Source organism: Solanum dulcamara, chromosome 11 (assembly GCF_947179165.1).
Source record: "Solanum dulcamara chromosome 11, daSolDulc1.2, whole genome shotgun sequence".
Classification (NCBI taxonomy): Eukaryota; Viridiplantae; Streptophyta; class Magnoliopsida; order Solanales; family Solanaceae; genus Solanum; species Solanum dulcamara.
In genome coordinates this window covers 18,862,627-18,888,870 of record NC_077247.1, presented here as the reverse complement: position 1 = coordinate 18,888,870, position 26,244 = coordinate 18,862,627, and the positions used below count along the sequence as shown (strand labels likewise).

The 26,244-nt window shown below is 36.5% G+C and overlaps 1 protein-coding gene across 1 annotated transcript; it reads left to right on the top strand.

The window, feature by feature from the left end:
- Positions 1–279: 279 nt before the first annotated feature.
- LOC129873173 (katanin p80 WD40 repeat-containing subunit B1 homolog KTN80.4-like) lies at positions 280–20,537 on the top strand. The gene is made up of 18 exons (XM_055948207.1): positions 280–865; positions 1,180–1,310; positions 2,037–2,154; positions 2,252–2,478; positions 3,762–3,864; positions 4,999–5,069; positions 5,210–5,284; positions 5,374–5,517; positions 5,618–5,846; positions 6,013–6,540; positions 8,046–8,102; positions 8,183–8,304; positions 15,244–15,369; positions 19,259–19,333; positions 19,506–19,618; positions 19,705–19,821; positions 19,901–19,969; positions 20,067–20,537. Exons 1-18 carry the CDS (start codon positions 835–837, stop codon positions 20,128–20,130), a joined length of 2,400 nt encoding a protein of 799 aa, XP_055804182.1. The 5' UTR covers positions 280–834; the 3' UTR covers positions 20,131–20,537.
- The last annotated feature ends 5,707 nt before the right edge of the window (positions 20,538–26,244 follow it).

The window sequence follows — 26,244 nt, the reverse complement described above, 5'->3', positions numbered from 1 at the left end:
ATGAAAAAAATATAGCTTCTACCCAACAATAGAAAAATTATTTTGTTGCTTTTCAAAATTACTTTAAAAAAAAGTAATTTAAGAAAACAAAAGTTTTTAGCCTTCAAAAAAATTGACAAAATAAGCTCTTAATGGATTGTGTAGGATTATAAATAATAATAATGATCGAAGTAGAAAATAATACTATTAAATAAAAGTCTCTTTTTGATACCGTCGTTAATTATCATATTTAATCGTCTTGGTTGCACGTGTAGATAAACTAGTTGAGTTTAACCAGTTTTCAAAACGTTTAGATTAAACATAACTATTATTGTTGTCTCCCTGCGATGGTGAAAGGGGATCTTGCAAACGCCATTTTTTCCCTTCTTTCTCTTTCCTTGTGTATTTTGCCATCGTTATTCAGGCTGAGAAGAGGAAAGTATCAGAACGTATTGGAGCTACAATTGAGTAGAGCGAGGAAGAACCTTTATTGCTAAACCCCTCCCTCATTGTTGCAACTCTCAGTCCAAACCTGAGCGATGAAACAAAAGGAATAAACTGTCACATTTGCACGCTTCGAATGGGAGAAGTGGTTCTGTAGCGAGCATTTTGAGTAGGAATGTGATTGAGAAGCCCTTTTCCTGCAGTACTAGTAGTAGTTGCGGTGGTTGTTGTTGTTGCTGAAGTCGAAGACAGCGAATATGTGGAGGAGTTTCATCGAGATCTTGAGCGTTTATCGCTCTCAGATTCAGTAGTATGACGAGGGTCTTGCCTGTATTTCTCGCCTGCACTGACGTTGTTAGGGTTTTCTACCGTCGACATTTCCATTTCCAAACCAGATTTTGACTTTTCTCCATGACAACTACTAAGCGTGCTTATAAGTTACGTATCCTTTTCCTTTGCTTTTCTTTTTCTTCTCTTTATGTATTGTTTCGCATTTCTGGAAAATGTGTTTTGATCCTAGCGAGAGAATCATATTTCTTAGTCTGTTGTTTGCTTTGCTGGACAAAATGTGGAGACATATCTTGGAATTTGCTTCTATCTAGTGGATAGAGAATAAGAATAGCATTATCCTTCTTGTGGATCTTATTAGTCAGTTGATTAGGGTCTTAATGTTTTGAGTTAGTTTCGTTTGGTTAAAAATGATAAAAGTAGAGGACTTGAGCCAAATTTTGGAAAACCTTGATAATACTGTCATAGAGGAATTTGTAGCTCATTCTTTAAGCGTGAACTGCTTGAAGATTGGAAGGAAGTCATCCAGGGTTCTTCTAACCGGGGGAGAAGATCACAAGGTTAACCTTTGGGCCATTGGCAAGCCCAATGCCATCTTGGTCAGTTTCTTTCTTATATTCTTTTGCTGTTATTTCATTTCATCTTTTAGTTTATACCCGCATTGAAATCAAAATCTTTTCAGTTTGAACTAAAAGAGAAGCTTTTGTGTTAAAAGGCTTATCTTAAGAATCTTCTCTGTTTAAGGGTGTATTTGGTATGGATGAAAACATTTTTCAGAAAATGTTTCCAACTTTTCCTTGTTTGGTTGATCAAAAATTTTCTCTAGGAAAATAAGTTCTTAAAAAATGAGAAAAATGACTTCCTTAATCGAAGGGGGAAAAACAATTTACACAAGTAACATTGCAAGTTCATTATCTCTTCGTCACCCACCCAACACCCCCACCCCCTCCCCTTGACCATCCCACCCCCACCACCCCTGAACCCCCACCCCCACCACATCCCACCCTCATAGTGTTTTGCTAGATAACATATAAATACTCTTGAGATAATATTCTTTTGCTAACCTACCAAACATTAGAAAATAAGTAAGAAGCTCACTTGTTTTCCATGAAAACATTTTTTAGGAAATATTTTCCATGGAAAACATTTTTCTCCATACCAAACACACCCAAGTTGTTCAGTCTTTTCCTTTTCTGGATGGGCATAATGGGACATTTTTCGTAATCGAGGCCTCTAGTTGGGTGTTGTCCATTTTGTTGTTTCTTTTTTCGTTGGTGGCTGTGTACTTTGTATTTACACATGGTCTTCTCCGTATATTTGTGTAGAGTTTGTCAGGTCATTCAAGCGGAATTGATTCAGTTAGCTTTGATTCTTCAGAGGTATTGGTAGCTGCAGGAGCAGCAAGTGGAACTATCAAGCTTTGGGATTTAGAGGAGGCCAAGAGTATGCTTGTTATATTACTTTTCATTGAGGAGTTCAATCATTTTCTGTTGTTTACAATGGGATATATAATTTCTCTCTCTCACACACATTTTCTCAGTTGTTCGCACACTCACTGGACACCGATCCAACTGCATATCATTGGATTTTCATCCCTTTGGTGAGTTCTTTGCATCTGGGTCTCTAGATACAAACCTAAAGATTTGGGATATCAGACGCAAAGGGTGTATCCACACATACAAAGGTCACAGCAGAGGTGTCAATGTCATCAGGTTCACTCCAGATGGCCGATGGGTTGTATCTGGTGGGGAAGACAATACTGTCAAGGTCAGATTCCTCACTTTTATATTCCATGTATTCAATAATTTATTCAATTAAAGAGCTTGAAGAAATATTCCATGTTGAACTGCCTTTTATGTTGGGTATGTTGTTTTAAAAGCTCTGAAGTTTTTGGAGTATGGCTACACCACAAAATTCGAAGTAGAGGATAATACGATCTTGCATTTAGTGGACTATGTGGAGAGAGAGAAATAGCAGATGTTTTGAAGATAGATCCAATTCTATTCCCAAAGTAAAGTGGAATTGTATTGTATGTTTTTATTTTTGGTGTAAATAACAATATATAGAGGATGTGGAACAACTTGTAGATTTATTAGGAGCTCTGTAAGTTATTTTCCTTTTCGTTACCTCTTTTTTATTCCTTTTTGAAGGTGATCAGCATATCCCTATTGTTAAGGAATACAACATTATCAGTTTAAAAAAAAGAAAAAGAAAAAAGGAATTCGAAGTAACTCACTAACCATTATCAACATACTCTTAACTTAATGAAACATTCACTCTAAGTTTGTTGACTTAAACCTTGTTGCATCCTACTGAACTGTTTTGCGATAGATAGGTGCTAACTTAATGAGTGAATGGATGATAAAACATAAGTTCTGGTTAATCTTTGTATTTTACCCATTTCCATGTTGACAACAACTACATACCCAGTGTAATCCCATAAGTGGGGTCTGGGGAGGGTAAGTGTGTATGGAAACCTTACTCCTACCTTGGGACTTAGGAGGTAGAGAGCCTATTCCCGGTAGACTCTCGGCTCCAGGAAATAGCAGGAGTGAAGAAACCAAGACAAAATACTAAACAAAGCATACTAAAAAAAAGAACAATAATTACAACAAAATAATACAATAATCGAATTACAAGGAACAAGAAATAGTAACAAAAATCAAAGGAATAAGAACCTACAAGAGTAATACTACGACTACTGGTATGGAAGGATAAGCAAGATAACACTCAAGTACCTGCTAACCTTCTACCTGAATCTGTCTCCCCCATAATCTTCTATGTAAGGTCATGTCCTCGGTAAGCTGAAGCTACACCATGACCTGTCTAGTTACCTCTACCCATTTCCGTGTCAAAATAAAGAAAAAGAAAAACCAATAGCCATGTCCATGACATTAATAACCGTTTCATGATTTTTAGTAGTTCCCTTCATGTGCATCTAGTCTTGTTCTATGATATTTAATGGTGGACATTATATCAAGTAGATGCATGAGATTTTGAGCATTATTTCATTATTATAATATTTTGATTACAGTTCTGTTTTGTGGCAGCTTTGGGATTTGACTGCAGGAAAGCTTTTACACGATTTCAAATGTCATGAAGGGCAGATTCAGTGCATAGACTTTCACCCCCATGAGTTTCTACTTGCAACAGGTGTGATTAAAAGCTGTGACACAGTGTTACATCGTCTCTTTTCTCACAAGGGTCAATCTGGTATTCAATGCCGGTCTTTGATTGCTTTGTGTTGTGCTGGCTCCAGTAACTTTAATTGTATTCAACGAGATCTTTAATGCATGCTATGTGTCCTGTGTTAAACTTGAACTTGTTGGTAGTCTAACTCTTTCCTAATGCTGTAGGCTGTGTTACCTGATAAGATAACTGAATATTTGAATTGACAAGTGGCGAGTGTATACAGATTTTTAAGGACTTGTTGATTCGACTACTTATGCCTGCCAGCTCTTAGTGCTCTAAATATTTTTTCAGTTTGAAGCTTTTTTTATTTTTATTTTTTATCTTCCTTTAAATCTTTTAACAATGAAGTTTTTCATCTGTCAATGCTCTAAGAAAAAGTGACTTCCCTCACCAATCACATCTGTAGAATACTCCATCCCAGAAATCATCCATGCTAACTTTTCAGAAGTAAAATTGAGCTTCTGTTAAATTGTGTTTTTTTTTAAATACACAGGTTCAGAAAATTCTAAGCTTTCCATGATAATATTTTTCATGCGGTTTATTATTATTTTTAATTAATAATGTGTGATTGTAAATTATATTGAATTGTAGTCTAGAATGGCTTTAACTGAAGCCCAATCTGGCCATTGAAAGTCAAATCTTGCAAATATTTTGAGATAGAGGGAGTATGATGGAAACTAGTGATTCTGGTTTCTTTTTTTGTTTTGTTTTGCAGAATCTCATGTAAAATGGACTAAGAACTCACTAGATCATGATGCCTAAATCTTTCCATGTAACTAGTTGATACTGAGTTTTGCTTGGATGCTTCTTTTTCATGATTGAAATGACTGTTCAGAAAAGAGGGAATGGAAACAGGGAAATGTGGGCAAAGCATGAAGTTTCTACTTTCTAGATACTAAAAGGTTCAATCTAGTTGAAGTTTGCCTTGTAATGCTGATAACCCCATGAAAGTAGGATTGTGGGATGGTGGTGGTGGGAGGATCAAATGAATAAAAAGAGGTCTTCAGAGTTGGATGTTGCATTAATCTCTGATCATCATCATCATAGCAATCAGATGCTCATTGTTTTTTTTTTCTTGTTCTTTATCTTCACCAGGTTCTGCTGACCGAACTGTAAAATTTTGGGACCTTGAAACTTTTGAACTCATAGGTTCAGCTGGACCAGAGGTTAGTAATTTCACCATCTTTGCATCTCTTTCTATTTCAGTTTTCATATTCGATCCAATATCGCTGCTGAGTGCTTCTCATGTTTCTTGGAAATGTCTTGAGATTGTAAAAACTTAACTATTTGTTTATCTCAATTCTAGACATCAGGGGTGCGCTGTATGACCTTCAATCCCGATGGAAGAACCCTTCTCTGTGGTTTGCATGAGGGTTTGAAGGTACCCTTGGCTATTTGCCTTTCCTTGAGAAATAGTTGTTCCATGAATTGTAGCATATGTGTTGTTCCTTTAACAATTTTCCTTTGTAGGTTTGCTCGTGGGAACCAATTAGATGTCATGATACAGTAGATGTTGGATGGTCTCGATTGTCGGATCTTAATATTCATGAAGGGAAACTCCTTGGCTGCTCTTACAATCAAAGTTGTGTTGGAGTGTGGGTTGTGGATATTTCGGTAAAAAGGCTTTTCTTTTGGTTGGAGTTATCTTGGATGATATACTTCATGTTTTGATTTTTAAGTTAGGTTTAATATCTATCATGCTTTTATCATGCAGCGTCTTGAACCATATGCAATGGGTAATACTACTCGATTAAATGGTCATTCTGATGTAAAATTGAATTCGAGTGTGAATTTATCCAATCTAGCCGAGGATCCTAGCAAAGCCAATTTGGGTAGACTCTCAATTTCTCAAAATTCTGATCCTGTTAAGGAGATCAAATCTTTTGGAAGACTTTCAGTATCACAAAACTTGGATCTTCAAAGGGATTCTAGGGCTCTTACTGGTATGCTATTCTTCCTTTTTTTCAATTCCTGTTAATTTGTTAGCTTGGTACCTTGTCTCGAGGTTCTTTTCTTTCCTCCCGTTTTGATAGCATTTTTGTTTACTTATTTCATCTAAGTTTGGCTCCCAGAAAGTTCTCACAGTCTTTTCTTATCTTCTCAATGAAGCTACTGCAAATGCACCAGGCACTCCTCAAAGAATAAATCTGAGTGTTGGCTCGAAAGCACCTCCAATTAATACAACAGCAGTTCCTAATACAACTGGTCTAAAGAGGAATTCAGCTAAAGCTCAATCAGCAGCAAATTCTTCCATTGTCAATAGGTCAGAGGTCATACCTGTTATTGTGCCAAGAAATAATGACAGAATGGAGCAAGCATCTGAACCCAGGAAAGAAGGAATTGCAACAAGGGCAATGCCACAGTCGTTGCAGACAAGAGTCTCTGATTTACGGAAGTTTCCAACTCTCAAGGAAGACCTTGGGAGGTCAAATGCTGTGTCACAGTCTGACATTGAAGTCCCTAGGGCTATTGAATTCAGCAGTATAGCAGACCAGAACAATTTCCCTTCAGTTAAATGCTCAATACTTGGAGCTGCAGCAACTGTGAGGAATGTGAAGGATGACAAGAGTCTTGTCTCATCGAAACCTGAAGTGCATTCAGCACCTGAGTTACTCTCCAGAAATCAAAATGAAAATTGTGCGTATTAATTTGTCAGCCATTTTCTTTTCACTAATGCTGATATCTATTGACTACTTTCTTCTATCCTTTTGTTGTCTGCTATGTTTGTTCTATGAAATATCATTTATCTTGAGCAACTCTGGTAAATGCAATAGTGTGTGTGTGTGTATATATGACAGTAGTGTCCGGGGCCTGCTTACATGTACCTCAACTGATTCCACCGGGCCTACCTCCACCAACACAGATTCTGGGTAAAACCTGTCCTCCAAAGCTTAGATAGATGGGAAGAAACCACTTATTATTTTATTGTCTCCGTTGTGATTTGAACCTGAGACCTCAAGGCCCCCTCCTTCATTGGCCACTAGGCCCACACCCTTTGGTGCTATGTGCCTATATATTATATTAGATCTTTGAACCTTCATTTTTTTTCATGAAAATTGTGTGAGAGATAATGTCTCGTTTTCCCTTTTCATTTCTTTCTTTCTGTTGCCATCTGATGTTTATTAACCTTTGAGTGGTGGACTTTTATAGGATCTCCTTGAAATGCATACCGATCAGACTCTTTCACTAGTACAATAAACGAATGAATTGCTACTAGTAAAAATATATATCACAAGTTACCCTTCGGGGGGCTTGGGACTTTCATGGTGGAGGTCTCAAGGTCGAAACCCCTTGCCAGCGAAAGCAAGAGGTTTGCCTTCTGGGTCGAGCTCGTCGCACTTGGCTTGCCTAGTGCGGATTACCTCTCCACTGTGGTTTGCGAGCTATTGCATAGGAGCGGAGTTTTTACTCTGTGCGCACCCAAAGGGTAGCGGCTGCGGGTTTCCCTTGTCATTAAAATAAATAAATATATATCACAAGTTATGGTTGTATATAGGACAGCCCCCTGACTTTTTTGTAACATGCATTTCACCCTTCAAATTTTATCAACTCCTTTTACCTTCCATGTAGATTGTTTGGCCCCATCTCTAGTATCCTGTATCTTCCATTGATATGTACGCCCGTGGGAATATATATTTATCACTGAGCAATGTTCGTGCTGCTTTTTGCTTTTATGTTAACGTCTGCCTTGTCTTAGACTGATTGATATTTTTCATTGCTCTTGCCTATGTTTACTCATCTCCTAGAACAAATATGGTGCTTGGATCAGTTTCTCAGTTTGCCTTTTGTTTTGGTGCACTCCACCATCATTGCAGTAGAAGGAGAAGTTACTTCTTTTCTATGATTTGTTTATTTATGTTTTTCACCGATTTTCTCTGCACTTTATTGCTTTCTTGTATTTGTAAAATTTCTTGGAAGGTCATTGTATATTGAACCTTTTACCTATTGGATCAAAATGGAGTCGTGGACTGAAGTGGAGCAGAATGAATATAAGGATTTGTATAGTTGACCCAAACTAGGATGAGATCGAAGCATTGTTGTTGTTGCTGTTGTATTAACAGATGAAATTTCTTTATTCCGTTTTTCTTTTCTTGAATTACATGGAGTAGATGCAATTTATCAAACCTTGCAATTTGTTCCAGATGAAGCACGTGGAAATGTTGTTAGGAGTGTTAATCCCATGGAAGATCAAAGAAGAGGTACAATTTTCATTTTAATCTTGACTCTATGTCTGCACATTCCTATAAAGGTTACTTAATGCAACATTTTTGTTAATTAGCAAGGACACGGTCTATTGTTGCTAATTGGGAGAAGAGAGAGAGGATTCAATTTCAGGAATGTCTTGCTCCCAGCAATGTTGTAGGGACAGTACCGGCTCTGAATATGCTTCCAATCAATTTGGTATTAATCTAATCCGAGATTTCTTCTTTAGTTCTACATATCTTTTAATACTATGTTAAGACGTAAGAGCTCTCTCTCTTGTGCGCGCGCACAAACACACATTTGTATGCTTGTATATTGTTTGTGTTATTCATATATATTATTCATACCTGTTGATATTGTAAATGATGATGTGCTTCCACGTTTTCCAAAAGCAAAACAACAACAATATACCCAGTATAGTTCTTCAAGTGGGGTTTGGGGAGGGTGGGGTGTACGCAGATCCTGCTCCTATGTTTTCTAAAAGCACGTGGAGGAATTATATTTGGTTGAAAAAGGTGAGCCCATTTGTACCTAAAATAGGTCATTTGGTACCCAAAAGAAAAGCAATTTTAGTCCTTCACTTATTGCCTAATCCCAATTTTCTTCCTCTTTGGTCTTAAGAGGGACCGAGAAGTTGACGAAGTAGCTAGTTAAATGAGAGGCTAGAGTCAAAGGCGAGCCAATGAGCTAACTAAGAGCAAGCACTAAGAGCCTGGTATGAGTACTTTTAGTTCAATTATTGAGGGGCCTCGTTAATACTGGTTGGAAATTGAACAAGTGGTTCATGTGCCTCCCGTATGAATTTTTTTTAGGGGGTCGAGCTGGATTGCCCTGGTAGCACTTGAGGATGCTTGTCGCAAGCTACTTATCCAATCAAAATTCTCAGCTTTTTTTTTAGCATTCAATTGAGTATCTCCATCACCAAAACAAACAAATATTGGGACAGAGAATCCCCGTCTTAGCACTCTAAAAGATTTTAAGAAACCTTGAGGGTTTCCATTAATGAGAACTGAAAATTTCACTGTAGATATGTAGAATTCAATCCATTTCAATCATTTTCCCCAAAATTCATATGTTTCATGATGTCTAATAAACATGCCCAATTGACAACTTCATATTTTGCGTTATTGTAGGACAAAATATCACTTGCATCAAACTAAAACTGACAACATATGAATTGTCAGAGAAAATTTCCAACTAAAACATTATATTTGTGCATTAAAGTACATGACCAAAAAATAACAATACTTATACTCAAAAAAGTCATCGCTGACATCTCCGTTAGAATTCAAGAACTATTGGAACAAATAATGAAGAGAATGTGATCGTACTCTGATTAACTTTTGGAATAACATACTTGTTAAAATAGACCTCGAATCTCCACGTCCATCTTCCATTGTTCAAGCGCACCATGGAAGACCCTACTTTTGTCCTTGTTTTAAACTGAATAGAATTTCCCCAAGCCTAGGCTTTCTTGCTCAAAGAATAAAGTGAATGCCATAAGACCTTCAACACGGAAGTCCCAAGCCCAAACCACTGGGCCACCCGAAGGGTGTCAAGAAACTCATACTACTAAAAAAAGCCCAAAGAAGCACTTCATAATCACCAACAAATGTTAAAATTAGAATTTACAAAATGCAACTATAAGGAACAGAGGATCATGATATGTTTACTTTTCTCCATTTACCTTTTTTTTTTCTCTTTCTGAGAACTTGCTATTCCATTACTATTTTTCCCCACATGAAATGTACTACTACAAAATATTCATATTAGAGAAACTAACAGCAATTAGCTTTATAATTGGCCTAGTAGTACTTAATACACATCATTTGAGTCGAAAGATGAACAAATATCAACTTCTTAAGATAATATCTCTGTTTATGAAGATAAATGCTACTTATACTGATATCACTTAGTTGAATAAGCAAAAACATATAGGTAGACTTTTTCATGTCAATCGATCCTCCTATCCTGCATACAAATGCATGGTAAAGTTAGACTATACATACATTTTTACTCATGCAAGTTATAAAAAGGTGATACATTTCAATATCGAGTTATCACCACATGATACAACTTGAACGTTAATGGTCTAATGTCTAGCTAAATGCATTTCAAACAAATATTTCATTAACAAAAATGATATATAATGCATATTATAATTGTTGAATAGTTCTTTCTAGTGAATGTTAATAATGTATCTTTGGAATTGTTAAATGTGAGATGCTTACCTAATAGAACCCTTAAGGAGGGGGGAGAGGGGGGGGGGGATGGAATTGAAATAGAGAACTTCTTAGTGTAAAAGTTCTCCCTTCAGATCCCATGAAGGCAGTTGAACACACAACCAAAAGCATGTATAGAGTCCACCAATAGAACATGAAGAGGAAACCAAATATGAATAAATCTTATCCAGAAACACCGAAATAAAATAAAAAATGCAATAAAAAATGCATAAAGCCTAAGAGAACTTCAGAGGTAAAATGATGGTTCCCAAGAAGAATTCCTCAATTTTCTGGGTTTTCGATTGTATCCAACGAATAGATCTGAAAGAAAAAGTTTATTTAAGATGGAGACTTACTTTCTCTATTGCACATTCATTTCTCTACCCCTTCCCTTTCCCATGTGGTCAAATGGATTTCTTGGGAAGAACACTGGCAAGGAAAACCACATAAAGGAGTATCCAACACTCCTAAGAAAAATTACAGTAGACGCACAAATGAAATTCCAAGGAACAGGGGGTTTGGGAATGAAAAAGAATGAACACTTCAAAGTCCATGTGTTTTCATATGCAGTACACGTGTTCAATGAGATGAACAGAGAAAAATATCACATTTAGGTACAACTGCTTGTTAATGAAGTGGGCCCAAACACAGTACAGCTTACATTACTTTTGGAACAACTCTTTACTGTTGTGTTCGTCCACAATATCATATCAAAAGTTTTGATTGAAAGGCTCAAGAAAGTAGTTTCCAAGCTTGTGGATGCCCAACAAATGGCCTTTCATTAAAGGCAGGGAAATGATGGATGCTATTTTGACTTCAAATGAGTGTGTAGATGTGAGGAAGATCAGCAAGGTCCAGGCATTTTATGCAAGCATATTGAGAAAGCCTATGATCACTTAGACTGGGGCGTTCTCTGGAAGACTTTGTAAAATATGGGCTTTGGTGACAAATGGATAAGGTGGATTAAGTTTTGCACTACAACTGTGAAGTTCTCCATTCTGATAAATTGGTCCCCTGCTGGTTTCTTCTCATTTGATAGAGGACTGAGACAAGGGGATCATCTATCCCATTTTCTCTTTAATTTGGCAGTGGAGGGTATCAATGATATGCCAAGGAAAGCTCAAGCAAATGGTTGAATAAGGGGTTTCAATGCCAACATGGATGATAGACAGGGTCTGGCTATATCCCACCTCAAATATGCTGATGACACTTTAATTTTTTATGATGCAGACACCTCTCAACTAAAGTACTTAAGAGTCAATCTGATTCTATTTGAAGCCATCTCAGGCCTTCATCAGTTGGGGTAAAAGTTTCATCTATTCGGTCAATGAGGTGCCTAGGATTTCTAATCGAGCAAATATACTGGGGGCAAAGATAGGAGAGTTTCCCACAGGGTACCTTGGCATGCCTTTGGGAGACAAGAGCAAGTCTAAAAGGTATTTGGAAATTGGAACAATGTACTTGAGAAATGTGAGAAGAAGCTAGTGAACTGGAAAAGCCAGTACTTGTTTCTGGGTGGTACGTGCTGGATGCACTACCTACCTACATTATGTCAGTTTTCCTTATGCCAACAAATGTGATAGACAGACTGGATACTATTAGGAGGAATTTTTTGTGCAAAGGAAACTGTGATCCAAACAAGCACATGATCACTTAGTTAAGTGGGATCAAGTCATTCTCAGCAAAAAGGAAGGGGTTTGGGGATAAGAAATCTGAAAATACAAAGCCAAAGCCTTCTTATGAAGTTGTTATGGAGATTTGTCTCACACGAACAAGGACTATGGAAGGATAGAATAAAGGCCAGATATGGAATGGAGGACTGATGGATCAGTAAGATCGCCTTGCAACCTTATGGAACTGGAGTATGGAGATCTATCAGAAACATATGGCTCAAATTTATCAACAACTGTATTATTTAGGTAGGAACATTCCAGTTTTTAAAAAACCCTGTAATATTAAGGTTGGCAATGGAGGGAAGACACTGTTCTAGGAAGACTGCTGGGTGGGTCAAGACACTCTAAAAACTAGATTTTCTGATTTGTTCAACTTGAGCCTTCAAAGAGTGGCTACTGTCAGAGAAGTGAGAGACAATCAGGGATGGAATCTCAGATTCAGGAGACATCTGAATGATTGGGAGGTGAACAAGTTGACTGAATTTCTTAACATTCTAGAGCATTGCAAAGACACAAGTGAGGACAATCTGTTTTGGGTACCAGACAAGCAAGGACGATTCTCAGTTGGTTCAGCTTACAGAAGCTCACGAAGATCAAGGACACAACGAGGTGTCTGGCCTTGTAAGATGATATGGAAAGTCAAGGTGCCTTTTAAGGTGGCTTTCACCTGGTTGTTAGCAAAACAGGCTACACACACTCAGGGTAATCTCATGAAAGAGGTTTCCAGATATGCCCTGGATGTTCTTTTTTGTTAATTGAGACAGAGACAATAAACCATCACTTTCTACATTGCAGAGAGACTGAAGTTGTGGCAGATTTTCATCAACCTAAGGGACATTAGCTGGGCTTTGCCAAGGAGTATTAAGAAGCACTAGCCTGCTGAATAGAGATGGGAACCAGTGAGGGAGCAAGGAGAGATGGAATATTGTCCCAGCCTTCATTTGGCGGACTATATGGATGGAGAGGAACCAGAGGTGCGTTGGAAACAAGAGTTGCTCCCTTCAGAAAATGAAGATGAATTGTCTGGTTCTGTTTTTTTTGGAGTAAACATAAATATCCTGACGATGAAGGGAATATTCCCAGCATTTTAGATTACTTATGACCTCATAGAAGGCTATTTTACTTCTGTGGCTTTTGTTTGTATTTTGTAAGTATTACCGGAATACTTTCTGTGTATTCCTTTATTTATAACAAAGTTACCTTTCTCAAAAAAAAAAAAGAATCACAAATACATATCTTGGGAAACTGAGTCAAAGCATTTTCAAAGAAGATCATATTCATTGTTCCACCGAGTTAAAGAAAATAATTGAGTCCAGGGAAAAGATAAAAACTTGATAAAAAAGATGAAATTAAAGAAAGTGTGATCACTACAACTCAAACTAAACTATTGCGGCTATAAAAGAAAAACAAATCATGCTTTAGGTCATCACAAAGAAAAGCAGCGCTCCTCAGTCCTTACAAGATAAGTCTGAGATCTGAAGCTAACATTTTTAATAGATTAGCAGGGAACAGAAAGCAGCAACCTTCACATACTATGCTATATATACACTGTTTCTGAAAAGATAGATGTTTAAAGCAAGGATGGATCAATGTAGTAGATCAGAAGTAGAAATATTAGTTAAAGATTTAACAAAAATAAAAGTATTTGTTGAAGAGCACAATTGGGAACTTCCCCATTAAGCTTTTTGAGCAGTAAACAATAGAAGTTCACTAGACTTCAAGAGTGGTAGATAATGGCTATACAGTGTGAAAAGTAAAGAGACCCTATTAGGACTCATTGGTTCAATCCATAATGCTGCTCTCATAGCTTCTTGTACTTTAAGTTGATTGATTTAATAGAGGAGTGTTTCTTCATTATCGTCTTTCACGTTCACCAAGTTGTGGCTAACTTTGTTTATGGAGTTTTTGGTTGGAAAAAGACGTGAAGAGAAATAGAGAGAGCAGAGAGAAGGTGTAAAGATGAGCTTTCTGATATTTGGTCAATGTAGACGCTCAAACCTGGAGGAGGAACATGCAAATTTCCATATAAGCTTTGTGTATCCAGGGAACACATTCTTGACAAGTTAAGGTGTCTATCTGGTTGTTACTAAAATTGAGGTATCTAACATTTGGTGCCAACTTTTAGGAGCTATATGTATTTGGCCAAAAAAATGTTATTAATTCTACCTTTATTAATTCTACCTTCATTGGGTAAATACTATACTAGTATTCAAATTTCTTAAACAACATGCATTAAACTAATACTACCTCTGTTTCATTTTATGCGTCTTAGTTTGATTGGGGCACAAAATTTTAGAACGTAAAGAAGATTATTGAATCTTGTCTTAAACTAAAAGTATGTATAATGTATCGAAAGTACCCTTTGAATCTTTTGGTCTAAACATGCTATTTACCTTTTATAAGGGAAAAATAAGAATGTTGGAATTAGAAACTTAGTAAATATAGAAAGCTGATAATCTTTTTGAAACAGACTAAAAATAAAAGTATGACATAAAAATTGAGATGGAGGATAGTAAGTGTGTGTGATGCTACAATTTAAAAATCAGTACAAGTAAGCAGTAATGCACATGTTTTGATAAAATTAGTACAAGATAGAAAAGAATTGTAGAGTATTTTGAACATTCTAGTATAAGGCTTAAAACATGTGAAAAGTAGAAGGAAAAATAACTTGGAGAAAAAGATGGTAAAAATATCAACAACAACAACAACAACAACCCAGTGAAATCCCACAACATGGGGTCTGAGGAGAGTAAAGTGTACGCAGACCTTACTCCTACCAAGGTAGGACGACTGTTTCCGAAATATCAATCGATTGTTAATAATTCAAGCACATGTATTAGGATGACTTGCCGTATTGTCCTTTCTTTTGCTATAACCTACCGAATCAATGACCCAAGGAAGAGTATATAATATACTGCCACTTTATTAAAAGAATGTCACTGTTGTGACTGCAAGACTTTCTAGATAGACGAGCCTTTCAATGGCCATGTAAACAATACATAAGGCAACAATTTGTAGATCCCCAAATGAATTGCTAGTTCTTTGAAAGTCTTCCACATTATGTAAATGATTTAGTTGCTTTTAAAATTTGTCAATAGGATAAACACCCGTTGATGTGAAGTTATGTTAAGTTTTGTGTTATTTTCCTCTCCATTGATGTGAAGTTATGTATAATTCTGTATCACTATCCTAATACAAATTTTAACTCATCTTTCGTTCTTTTTTGATTTTATGGAAAAAAGAGAGGGCGTCTTTCATCAGCGGAAAGTGCAACAGTTTCTGCTACAGATGAGGATGCCGTCACTGACTTGATGGAACCACATGACCAATTTGTTGGCTCAATGCAATCTCGTTTGGCCAAATTACAGGTAACTAATAATACAACAGAAGCAAAATGACTTCTTAATGATGTTATTTAGATGCTCTGATTTGTGATGTGAATGTAAGTTCACTCTTTTTGCTATGATTTTTAATCTTTGCTTGTGCTGCTTTGCGACTTACAATTTGGAAAGAAGTAAAAAGTTGTCCTTATAGATAACAAGCTTTGGAGGATTAATGGATAAGGTTATTGGGCCATTGAATTACAACACCGTCCTTCCTGTTTTGAACATTTAAATTTTCTCAGAACTTGTGAAGTAGAAACAAGTTCAATTGCAAGGATGCTCGATAAAAATTCAAACAGGTCTGCTCAGAAATATTCTCATGGTATGAAACTAGTTTAAGAGGCCTCTAACAGACTCTTCGCTAAATGTAGACGTCATTGTTATGTGTACTGCAAATTTATTTGGATGTCTATTTCATTATTATACTTGAATCCGTGTTTTTAACCACTCTCTTTCCAGAAAAGGTAGACCCTCACTGAAATGCCTTTCCCCAACTAGTTTGGGATTGCGGCATATTTGATTGATTGTCTGGTATGTCTTCCATTAATTCCTCTATAATCTGGACTTTGGAAAGGTAAGAACCCCATTACTGGTTAATGAGAATTGTCTTTCTAGTTTGTATCATTATACCCGGGCAACATATAAGTGTCAACGTTCCCTTTATGCCTTTGCCCCAGTGAGGAGGTGTAAGAGGTTGACCATGATGGGTTTGAGGAAAGGTAGAGGTAGCCAAAGAAGTACTGGGGTGGGGAGAGGTGATTAGACAAAAAATAGCAGACCTGCAACTTACTGAGGACATGACACCTGAGAACTATTCTGGTGATTTTGAAGCAGTCTGAAGACTTTCAGGACTTCAAGTCAATTGGCATAAGAGCAGTTTATACATCCAAGAGCTTGCCAGTGTTTTGGGTTGTGAGGTAGGATCCCTACCTACTTTCTATTTGGGCCTTACTTTGGGTGCAAAAAGTAAAGACTTGGAGATCTAGAATGGTGTCATGGAGAGGTGTGAAAAGAGGCTTGCCAAATGGAAGGGGCAATATCTCTCTTTGGGTAGGGTAGGATCATACTAGTCAATGGTGTTTTGGATGCCTTTCCTACATATGTCATGTCTTTTTCCCTTTACCTGCAAGGTAAGGAAAAGAATAGATACTATCAAGAGGAATTTCTTATGGTAAGACAACAAAGAAAAGAGAGCAATTTGGTTAATTTTGCTCTTTAATTTTGCTCTAAGTATTACTGGAATACTTTTGGAGTATTCCTTTGTTCATAATACAAGTTGCCTTTTTCAAAATATAAAATAAAAATGAGTGCAATGCGTGATTATGTGGGTTAAAGGCACATCATGGGGTTTAAACCCCTAGCATAGACAAAAGCTTGGTACTTCAATGGGGAAGGGTATAGGGGCGACCCATTATCCACCGATTTGGAACCGTGTGGAACTGTCCTTCAGGGATCTCAGTTACCAAAAAAAAAGCAAAAAGAAATGAGATCTGTACTGATTCACATTACGCGACTTACTGGTCCAAATAGTGTGTTTCTGTTCTGATTATATTATCCCTTGAGTTTGGGTTTGTCTACACACATGAAGGTTATGCTGATTAATTTGTGCTCCTGAATTTGCTGATGGGAATTCTTTCCTGGACCTTGTTATTGTGGAAGTGTGTTATGTATTGATGTAAAAAGTACTTTTATTGTTAATGAACAGATAATTAGTACCAAATAGTAGTATTTCATTACATATTTGACCTCTTCCCCACACTGTCCAGAACGATTATATTTTATATCTGTCTTGATACCATCTGTAAGATGTTTGCTTTCAGTAGCAAGGCCCTCCAATCATTCTTGGAAGCTGTGAGAAAACATAGCTTGGCATTTTGACCAGCATAGTTACATAACGGATGTTGTAAGAGGGTGTTGTTTGTGTGACACATGGTGTAGAACATTCTATTCTTGTGTTAATGACACCTGTTCGACTTAATGAACATGTGTTCCTCAGGTTATTTGTGTTTTTTTTGTATTTGGGAAATAAGGGTGTGCCATAAAACTTAATCCCTTATTTTTGAGAAAGAAAAACTTAATCCCTTTTTGAACAACGTAAGTTTAAATTATGATCAGTATTTAGAATTTATAAAGGATGGTCCAATTGAAGAGATGAGGAAAGGATGAAGAGTGTCAATCATTTGCTGCCAATTGTTAAAAAACAAATGTACATTTTGACCTGCTTAGTTCAGCCCATTTTAAAATTGGACGCTTATGCAACCCAGATTGAACCCATGAGAAATTGTCTAAATATTTTTAGAAAGACATTTCTTTAGTTTGCTATGTTTTTGTATAGTCATAATATAAGGAAATAAGTTTTATTAGGTACTTAATCAAATTATTAAAAGCAAACTTCAAATATAAAACTTAGTAAGAATTGGGTGGGTTGGGTTATGACTCGTTAGCTCATTTCAGTCCAACCCGCTTCAGCCCAAATAACATTTAAGTGGGTCAATGCGCCCCCCCCCCCCCCCCCCCCCCCCCCAATTTATTAACTCAACTCATTTTGACTTTGTCAAATTCATCCCAACTCGCTCATTTGACACCCCTACATGGGATTGTGCAACAATCTCCTGTTTCATAGAGGACCATGAGAAGATGAGCTAACCTATGCTGAAACAATGTCCTTAAGAATTTATATCAATGGATCAAGCCGAATCGCTCTCCGAGAATCCATACGACTTGAAAGTTTTGACACTTCTCAAACTTGACACCATAGTACCTTTGATATATCTTAATGTTCTTTTTTCTTTCTGCTGTTAAATGCAATGCACCGACAGAATGCATAAATTGAGATAAAAGACTTACATCAAGTAGAATGTCTGGCCTAGTCGTGGAAAGATAGATTAAGCATCCGATCAAGCTTCTATAATAACCTTTATCAACTTTTTCAGCTCCATCTTCCTTATACAATCTCTCTTTTTGATTCATAGCTGTGCTCATCGTTTTGTAATTCCTCCATTTGAAATTTCTTGCATTTTAGGTCTTCTAGCACTTCTTCATGGCTAGCTGGGGTTGTAAATTGCTAAATTACATCTTTGATAGATGTTTGAAAGTAGTATTGTATCTTTAATTGGAGGATTATCTTCCAACTTATCTTGCCTTTGGATTTTTGATTTCTTCCCAAGAGAATAGTCTTTTGGTTCTCCTTTGAGGGACCTACATGACAAAAAAGGGTTCTCAAGGAAAATGGTCTGAGACGCGCTTTTCGAGGGTAGGTTCTAAATACAGTTCTAGTTACTTTGGCATTGTTCTGGTGTCTGTATTCACCAGGGGTTAGTTTTTCTTCAATCAATTGATTGTTTCAAAGCTACATTTAAGGTGATATAAGATGGACATTAGAATTTATTTCTTAGCTGAGGACAGCTTGCACAACATTACTAGGAGCTATTCGAAGTTTGAAACATGGTATGAATGGGTAAGGAATCTAATAAGCAGAGTGTCTTTTAGGAATAAAGTCATGTGGTGTGGCTTTGTTATTCATTCTATGAGCCTTCTGAAGAATGAGGGAAACAAGAGAATACAAAGACAAAACTGTGAAAAGGAATTGAGAGAATATGGTAGCAGAAGAATTGATGCATCAGCAAGTAGCTTATTTGTTGAATCATCACCTCCTGATTTAAATAGCTGACATACAAACTGTAAGCAGGTAAATATATGAAAACAAAGCAATCCTCTTCACTATCCTGAAAATCAACATAAAGCGAACAGTTTCCTGTAGAATAGGATACCAATTTGACTTGGAAAGACTTATCTAGAAAATCTGGTGAAAAATAAAAGAACATGTCACTTGTATTCCTGAAAGCAAACATTTAACTTTTTCTTTTTCTCACAGGTTGTCTATCAGTACTGGCAAAGACATGACATTAAAGGGGCACTTAATGCAACGGAGAAGATGGCAGATCCTGCTGTAAGTCTTTCTTTTCTGTGCCCTATTCTCGATCTTGAATAATTACTGTTTACATGATGTGGAACTGGAGAAGATGGCAGATTCTGCTGTAAGTCTCTCCTTTCTATGCTCTTCTCGATCTTGATAGTTAGCTTTTTAACATGATTTGGACCTTCTGATGCATGATACACAGGTGCTTGCTGATGTAATAAGCTTTTTAACAGAGAAAAATGACATTATTACATTAGAGATTTGCACATGCCTTCTACCACTCCTTGGGGGGTTGCTTGAGAGCAACTTGGATAGGTACAAATTTGAGCTTGATTATTTTCGTCTTTGCTGTAATTGTGTAGTTTGATTCTCAGTTTGGCTTTTGGTGGACATTCTTTTAGGCATCAAGACATTTCATTGATTATGCTGCTCAAACTTGTTAAAGTATTTGGTTCAGTGATTTATTCTTCAATGTCTGCACCAGCATCAGTTGGTGTTGACATTGAGGCAGAGCAAAGGTACTATCTCATATTTTCTTATATTTCTGTTCTTTGCTATTTTCTAATTTGAATGTTTTCTCCCTTATTGATAACTAAGGATGGAGCGCTACAACCTTTGTCTTGTTGAGCTTGAAAAAGTAAAAAATTGGCTGCCCACTCTTACTAGGTGCGTCGTGAATCTTCACCCACTTTTGATCCAAATGTTACACAACTAAATTTGCTCTTTCTATTTATTCTCTTCTCTTATTCATTTTTTCATTCAGGAGGGGAGGGTCCATTGCCAAGTCTGCTCAGGAGCTGAGTCTAACACTTCAAGATGTTTCGTGAGTTAATGCAGTATTGGGTGGGTTAGTAAGAGTTATATTTTTGGCAGTAACGGTGATGATCATATGGAACGGCTTTTGGAGCTCTGGAGCTGCCTGCGCTGTATGTTTTACCTTGCAGAGCTAGCATCCTGCATGTATATTCCTGCCAAGATGAAAACATTGACAACTCATATTCTTATTAACTGATTACTGAGAGCTAGGGGGACAACTTGATCTACACTGCTGCTGCTCCAAATGTTTGTCAATTGAACGTGCAAGGTGGAGGATCCATCGTAATTATTCTCATCTAACCCTGAATACCTGATATTCACATGTCGATTTTTAATTCTAGGTTTGAGTAAAATCATATATCCATATGATAATTTCAATATCAATAGAAGAGTGTCCAAGCTGCGTGAAATTGGAAAATCTTTTCAGCCTCGATTCGACATATAGCATTTCTAACCAGTAATCTAGGGCATGACACGAAGCGTGGTATGAAATCTATGTTACAACTATGTTGTATCTGAAAAAAAAAAAAGGAGACTGCGAATTGCATTGTTTGGTGTCGGTTATAAATTCTCGTTTTCTATTTGTTTTAGTCCTAAACTGTCTCACCTAATTAAACTAGTGGTGGTATGCCCGTGCTGAGCACAGGCCCAATCTGGAAATATATGTTGGTTTAAATTTTACTCATTCTTACCTCGAGTTTGAGTTCACTAAGATGTTACAATTTTAACGTATGTCAATTTCATTGTTGATTGAATTATGAGTTGTCTTAAGAGAAGATCAAAAATAAACACTCACTATTTAAACAAAATTATTTGCAAGTAGTTTTTTTTTAATGAGGAAAGGAGCTACACAAAATATGGAAGATTGTATTGCAGTGAACAACTGCATCAATATTTGCTTGACCATAAGTGTCACAGCAGCTAATTAACAAACACAAATAAACAGTCGGTACTGCAGCCAACTAGTGGATCAAAATATGTTTCGATGATTGGTGGTAGGTGCCGCAGGGTATCCAAAAACATTGGTAGACACTGCAAGCTACCGTAGGATCTCCAAAAACTTTTGTAGTACAAAATCTGCTCCCTGATTTGTAGAAACAATAAATTTTCTACGAGAAGTACTTGCTGATACAACTGAAATGGCAGGAGAAATTTATAAAATTTTAATAAGTGAGAACAGTAAAAACAGACAGAAAATTAACAGAGAGAAGGGAAAAAAGATAATACAGAAAGTTTGAACCTGTGAAGAATTTTATCAAAAGGTAGCAGTTGGTAACTACAGGTCTACAATATCAGATGAAGCTCATCTCGATTACTTTTATTGACTGGGGTAGAATGCACACAAGATGGCGAGAAAGCAAAGTAACTTGTTATTGACAATAAGTTAATCAAACAATATATTCATCTCAAATTTTATAGAAATGTGATGTAGTTTGTACAACGTCATGTGGATAATGGTAAGTGAGAGATGCAATTAGGAGGATTCTATATACCATTATACAGGAAGAGTGTAGATGCAGGCATAGGTAAAAGGACATTCGTCAAATAATGTACAGAAAGATAAAGGGAGTGGGTGAAACCATGGTGTGAAATTACTTAAGGAAGAAGTATGAGTGGAGTTGGGAGTTTCCTAATGAAGAAGTATCAAACAACAATCTTTCAGCAACTATATCCCTCCTCAACTCAACTGATAGACCCTCTACACACTCAAATTCCACGAACTTGATCATGAAAAAGATTAAAGCTCACACGTAGGTGGACGTGTTGCATATATGAATTAGGTAAATAGAAGTATGCTCTCTCCGATTGCTTAAGCTTTTACATGAGATAATCATACAACTTCAACAGAGTGCTTGATATAACAGGATCTATAGTATTGCTTGTAGACAACTAACACAGAGAGAATCAAAAGAACCAATCGGGAAAAGGTGAGAACAAACACAAAAAACTTGAAAACTACTTAAAATCTGATGTAAGTTAAAGAACTGAATTGATTATCATCAAATAAGACATGCTTAATAGAAACATCTGTCGTGATACATGAAACGTATTCACAAGCTGAAAGATTCCAAACAGATAAAACACAGCCATTTCCACATGCCAACTAACTCTCGCTTGCAGCAAGAGTTATGTAATCGATATATGATAACAACTCCTTCAACTTCTTACATTTAACCAAACACATAAAGATAAATCAAAATTGAGCAAATTATATGAGAATTAATTATATAGGGGATAGAAAGACCGCTAAAATAGCAGTAGCAACAGATACAATTCTCAACAACAAGGTCAAAATATAATATGTGTTCGCAATAGAACAAAACAGTAAAACTATAAAACCATAAATTTACCGTAGCTACCGCTAAAAGAAAAATTAAACAAAGACATTTAGAAGACCCCCAGATGCCGCTATTTAAAGATACATATCTACCTGATTTTGAAGTAGAACACATAATAGCTTCTCAGTTTAATAAAATAAAATACAAACCTATTTAATTAGAACTACACGTTATATGTTATTTTACTTGTACAGGGGGCCTAGTATCATTGAAATCTCAATAATCCCTGATTTCTTTTTTTGGTTGACCCTTCAACACGAGCTATCTACTTCTATTTCCCACACTGCACCTGTTGCTTTATTCTCATGTGTCTCTCTCTTTCTTCATTCACTTCATTTCGCCCATTCAATTCGATAGCTTTTTGAATTATATGCGTGCAAGCATTTATAGTGTAAATTTACATAGTTAAAAAATTTAAGTGGAGCCATGAAGAAAATCATAAACCATCTAAGTCTTAAAGAAGACAACAACTTATGAAAAATATTAGCAATAGTAATATCCCGTTTCGAGAAAGTACTATGCAGTACCAAAATAGAAAAGAGAAGGACGAAGAAAACTGAACCAACAAGTAATGAGAAAGAGAGAATCAAATAGATAAAAAGAGGGTGAGGAAGAGGATCACCAATAGAGTGTAATTAGAAAATTTGTGGCAGCACCTTTAAGGAGAAAGAGGAAAAAGATGATAACACGAAGAATATAATATCCTCATTCATCTATTTTCATAATTGATAGACACTACTCTTCTTATTTTACATAATATATAAATACACATTAAACTTGGACATTATGTTTTTGGTACACAGCAAGTGATGGAAGCTTACTTGAGGGTCAGGGCAGAGAAGCACCAACTTATAAAGACCAATTGCGTCCACCCTCACTTTGTGAAAACAAATATGAGTTACAACGTGTGGTATTGTTTATTGGAAAAGTCTAGGAGAGGTCTATCATGCTTTCTTTAAACCCTGATGATGGATCATCTTGTTTTTTTCTTTAATTGAAAATAAGTCTCATTATTCGATTGAGAGAATCTTGTTCCATTGTAAACGCACAACTGAAGATAGAAGCCTATAAATTCTAGAATGGCATGTATTAAATGATGTTGCTGTTAACAACAAAAATCAAAATTTCTTTTCTTCTCATCTCCCTCAACTTTAAATAGCCAGAATAAAGTAGAAGTTGAGTTGTTACACAAAAAGAAACCACTCATTTATTTTACCTAAAAGCCATATATGGTAAAGCACAAAACACAAAAGGTTTAAGTCTGCTCAAATGGAGAAAAAATCTCCACAGTGGAGTTTGATTGAGAGCAGAACCACGAAGCATGTTACATGTTGCTAATATCAGATGTACAAAAATAAAAATACGTGTACTTTCAAATATTTTTTAATAAAAATTAAGTGTTGACAACATTTTGAAATAGAGATTATATCCGATTAATCTTAAATATCTATGGACCTAAAATACCTTACCCACGCAAACGTTTTCTTTATAAAAATCAAATGTTGGCAGCATTTTGAAATAGAGATTATATTCTATTAACCTTAAATATCTCCGGACCTAAAATACATTACACTCGATATTTTTTCATGCAAATGTTGTTGGTAGCAGTAAACAATCACATTTGATTTTCAAACAAGTCCCTTTCTTTGGGCTGAAAACAAGATTTAAAATGATGAAATATTATGTTTACAATTTAGTTTTAGAAATACTTCAAAAGTTTAAGTCGATGCTATTGCTACTATTGAGGTGCGAAAGAAGTATGAATTTTTAAGAGTTGAACACTCAACGTCGGTATTCCCTCCAGATCCCTTGTTTTTTTTCCAGGGATACGTTTTTTCTCAAGGGAGAAAACATAAATAGGTAATGCATAAAAAAGTGTCTCAAGTTCCTATTTGATTACATTAGAAGGGGGGAAGGGAGAGCCTGACCTATATCCAATTTTCTTTGGTGTGCATTTGTTGCTTTGGGGATTTTGTCAGAGGCCTAATGTAAGACCCCGTAAGTCGGAAGGTGGGAACCAAAGAGAAAATTCTCAAATATTGAACTGGACCCAAGTTCACGACTGTCTCTACGAGTCGTAGAAGTTTACACGACCGTAAAAACGAGTCGTAGAAGGAGTAGTTATGGTTAGTTGGGACCAACCTTAAAGGGAGGTCCTACGACTCACTATTATGATCCATTCTCCTGTAGACGACCCATAGAAAGTTTCTGTAGGGTAAATTTTGAGGCCTTGTTCAAGGAATTACTCAGGGCCAAGTATATGACTTGCAAGACGGGTCGTAGAAGCTATGATGAGTCATAAGAATCACCATCACAAAACTTCAGAGACTTACATTTTTGTAGCTTTTGGGACCTGCAGGATGGACAAAGTTGACGATCCGTGATGAAGATTATGAATCATAGAAACTGCCCGTTCGTAAACTTTAGAGACTCGATTTTTGGTACTTTTTTCAGACCTGCAAGATGAGTCGTTTAGATGACTTGTCATCCTCTCGATGACCAGTAAGAGTTGGTTCGTAGATCTAAATTTCCAAATTTAATGAGGGGTAATTGTGTCTTTTCCAAAGTTTGGTTCAATGAACCTAAATACTTTTATGGCCAAATTCAAAATCTGTAAATCTTCAATTCTTTAACTGAGGAGGAGTATGCAAGTCACTTGAGGATTGTGTTGCAAACTCTATGAAACAAATAACTATTTGCAAAGTTCAACAAATGTGAGTTTTATTTAAGGGAGGTGGCCTTCCTTGGTCACATTGTGTCCGGTGAAGGGATTATGGTTGATCCTAAGAAAACCGAAGCGGTTAAGAATTGGCCTAGAACATTATCTCCTTTGGATATTAGGAGTTTCTTGGGCCTAGCTGGATACTATAGGAGATTTATGAAAGGGTTTTCATTGAACTAGTCACCTTTGACCAAGTTGACTCAAAAAAAGGTGAAGTTTCAATGGTCGAAAGCATGTGAAAAGAGTTTCCAAGAATTGAAGGATCATCTCACTACTGCTCCTATATTGACCTTACCGGAATGGTACGATGGTTTTGTGGTTTATTGTGATGCCTCAAGGGTTGGTTTTGGTTGTGTATTGATACAACATGGTAAGGTAATAGCCTATGCTTCTAGGCAACTTAAGGTGCATGAACGAAACTATCCAACCCATGATCTTGAAGTAGCGGCGATTGTGTTTACCTTGAAGATTTGGATACACTATATTTTTGCTGTCCATGTAGATGTGTTCACCGACCATAAGAGTTTATAATATGTGGTTAAGCAAAAAGACTTGAACCTTCGGCAAAGAAGATGGCTTGAGTTATGGAAAGATTATGATATGAGTCTGTTCTATCATCTAGGCAAGGTAAATGTGGTCGCCAATGCACTAAGTAGATTGTCCATGAGTAGTGTGGCACATATTGAAAAATATAAGAAGGAATTGATTAAAGATGTTCATAGGTTGGCACGTTGAGGTGTGCGTTTGGTTGATTCCAATGATGGAGGTGTTTTTATTCATTATGGTTTGGAATCTTCTTTTGTAGCGGATGTCAAGGCCAAGAAAGACCAAGATCCAATGTTGGTTGAGTTAAAGAAGTCGGTTGCCAAAAAATCCATTGAGGTTTTCTCCCAAGGGGAAGATGGTGTGCTACGTTACCAACGTTGTTTGTGTGTACCTAATGTTGATGAGTTGAGAGAGTTGATATTGAATAAAGCCCATAGTTCCCAATATTTAATTCATCCGGTTCCACTAAGATGTATCGTGACTTGAGAGAAGTGTATTGGTGAAATGGCATGAATAAG

Bases quoted from the DNA above. Each gene is read 5' to 3' on its own strand.
- LOC129873173 (XM_055948207.1), top strand. From the start codon at position 835: ATGACAACTACTAAGCGTGCTTATAAGTTAC. The intron at 19,334-19,505 runs GTAAGTCTTTCT...CATGATACACAG, and splicing joins AGAAGATGGCAGATCCTGCT to GTGCTTGCTGATGTAATAAG. The intron at 19,619-19,704 runs GTACAAATTTGA...ACATTCTTTTAG, and splicing joins CTTGAGAGCAACTTGGATAG to GCATCAAGACATTTCATTGA.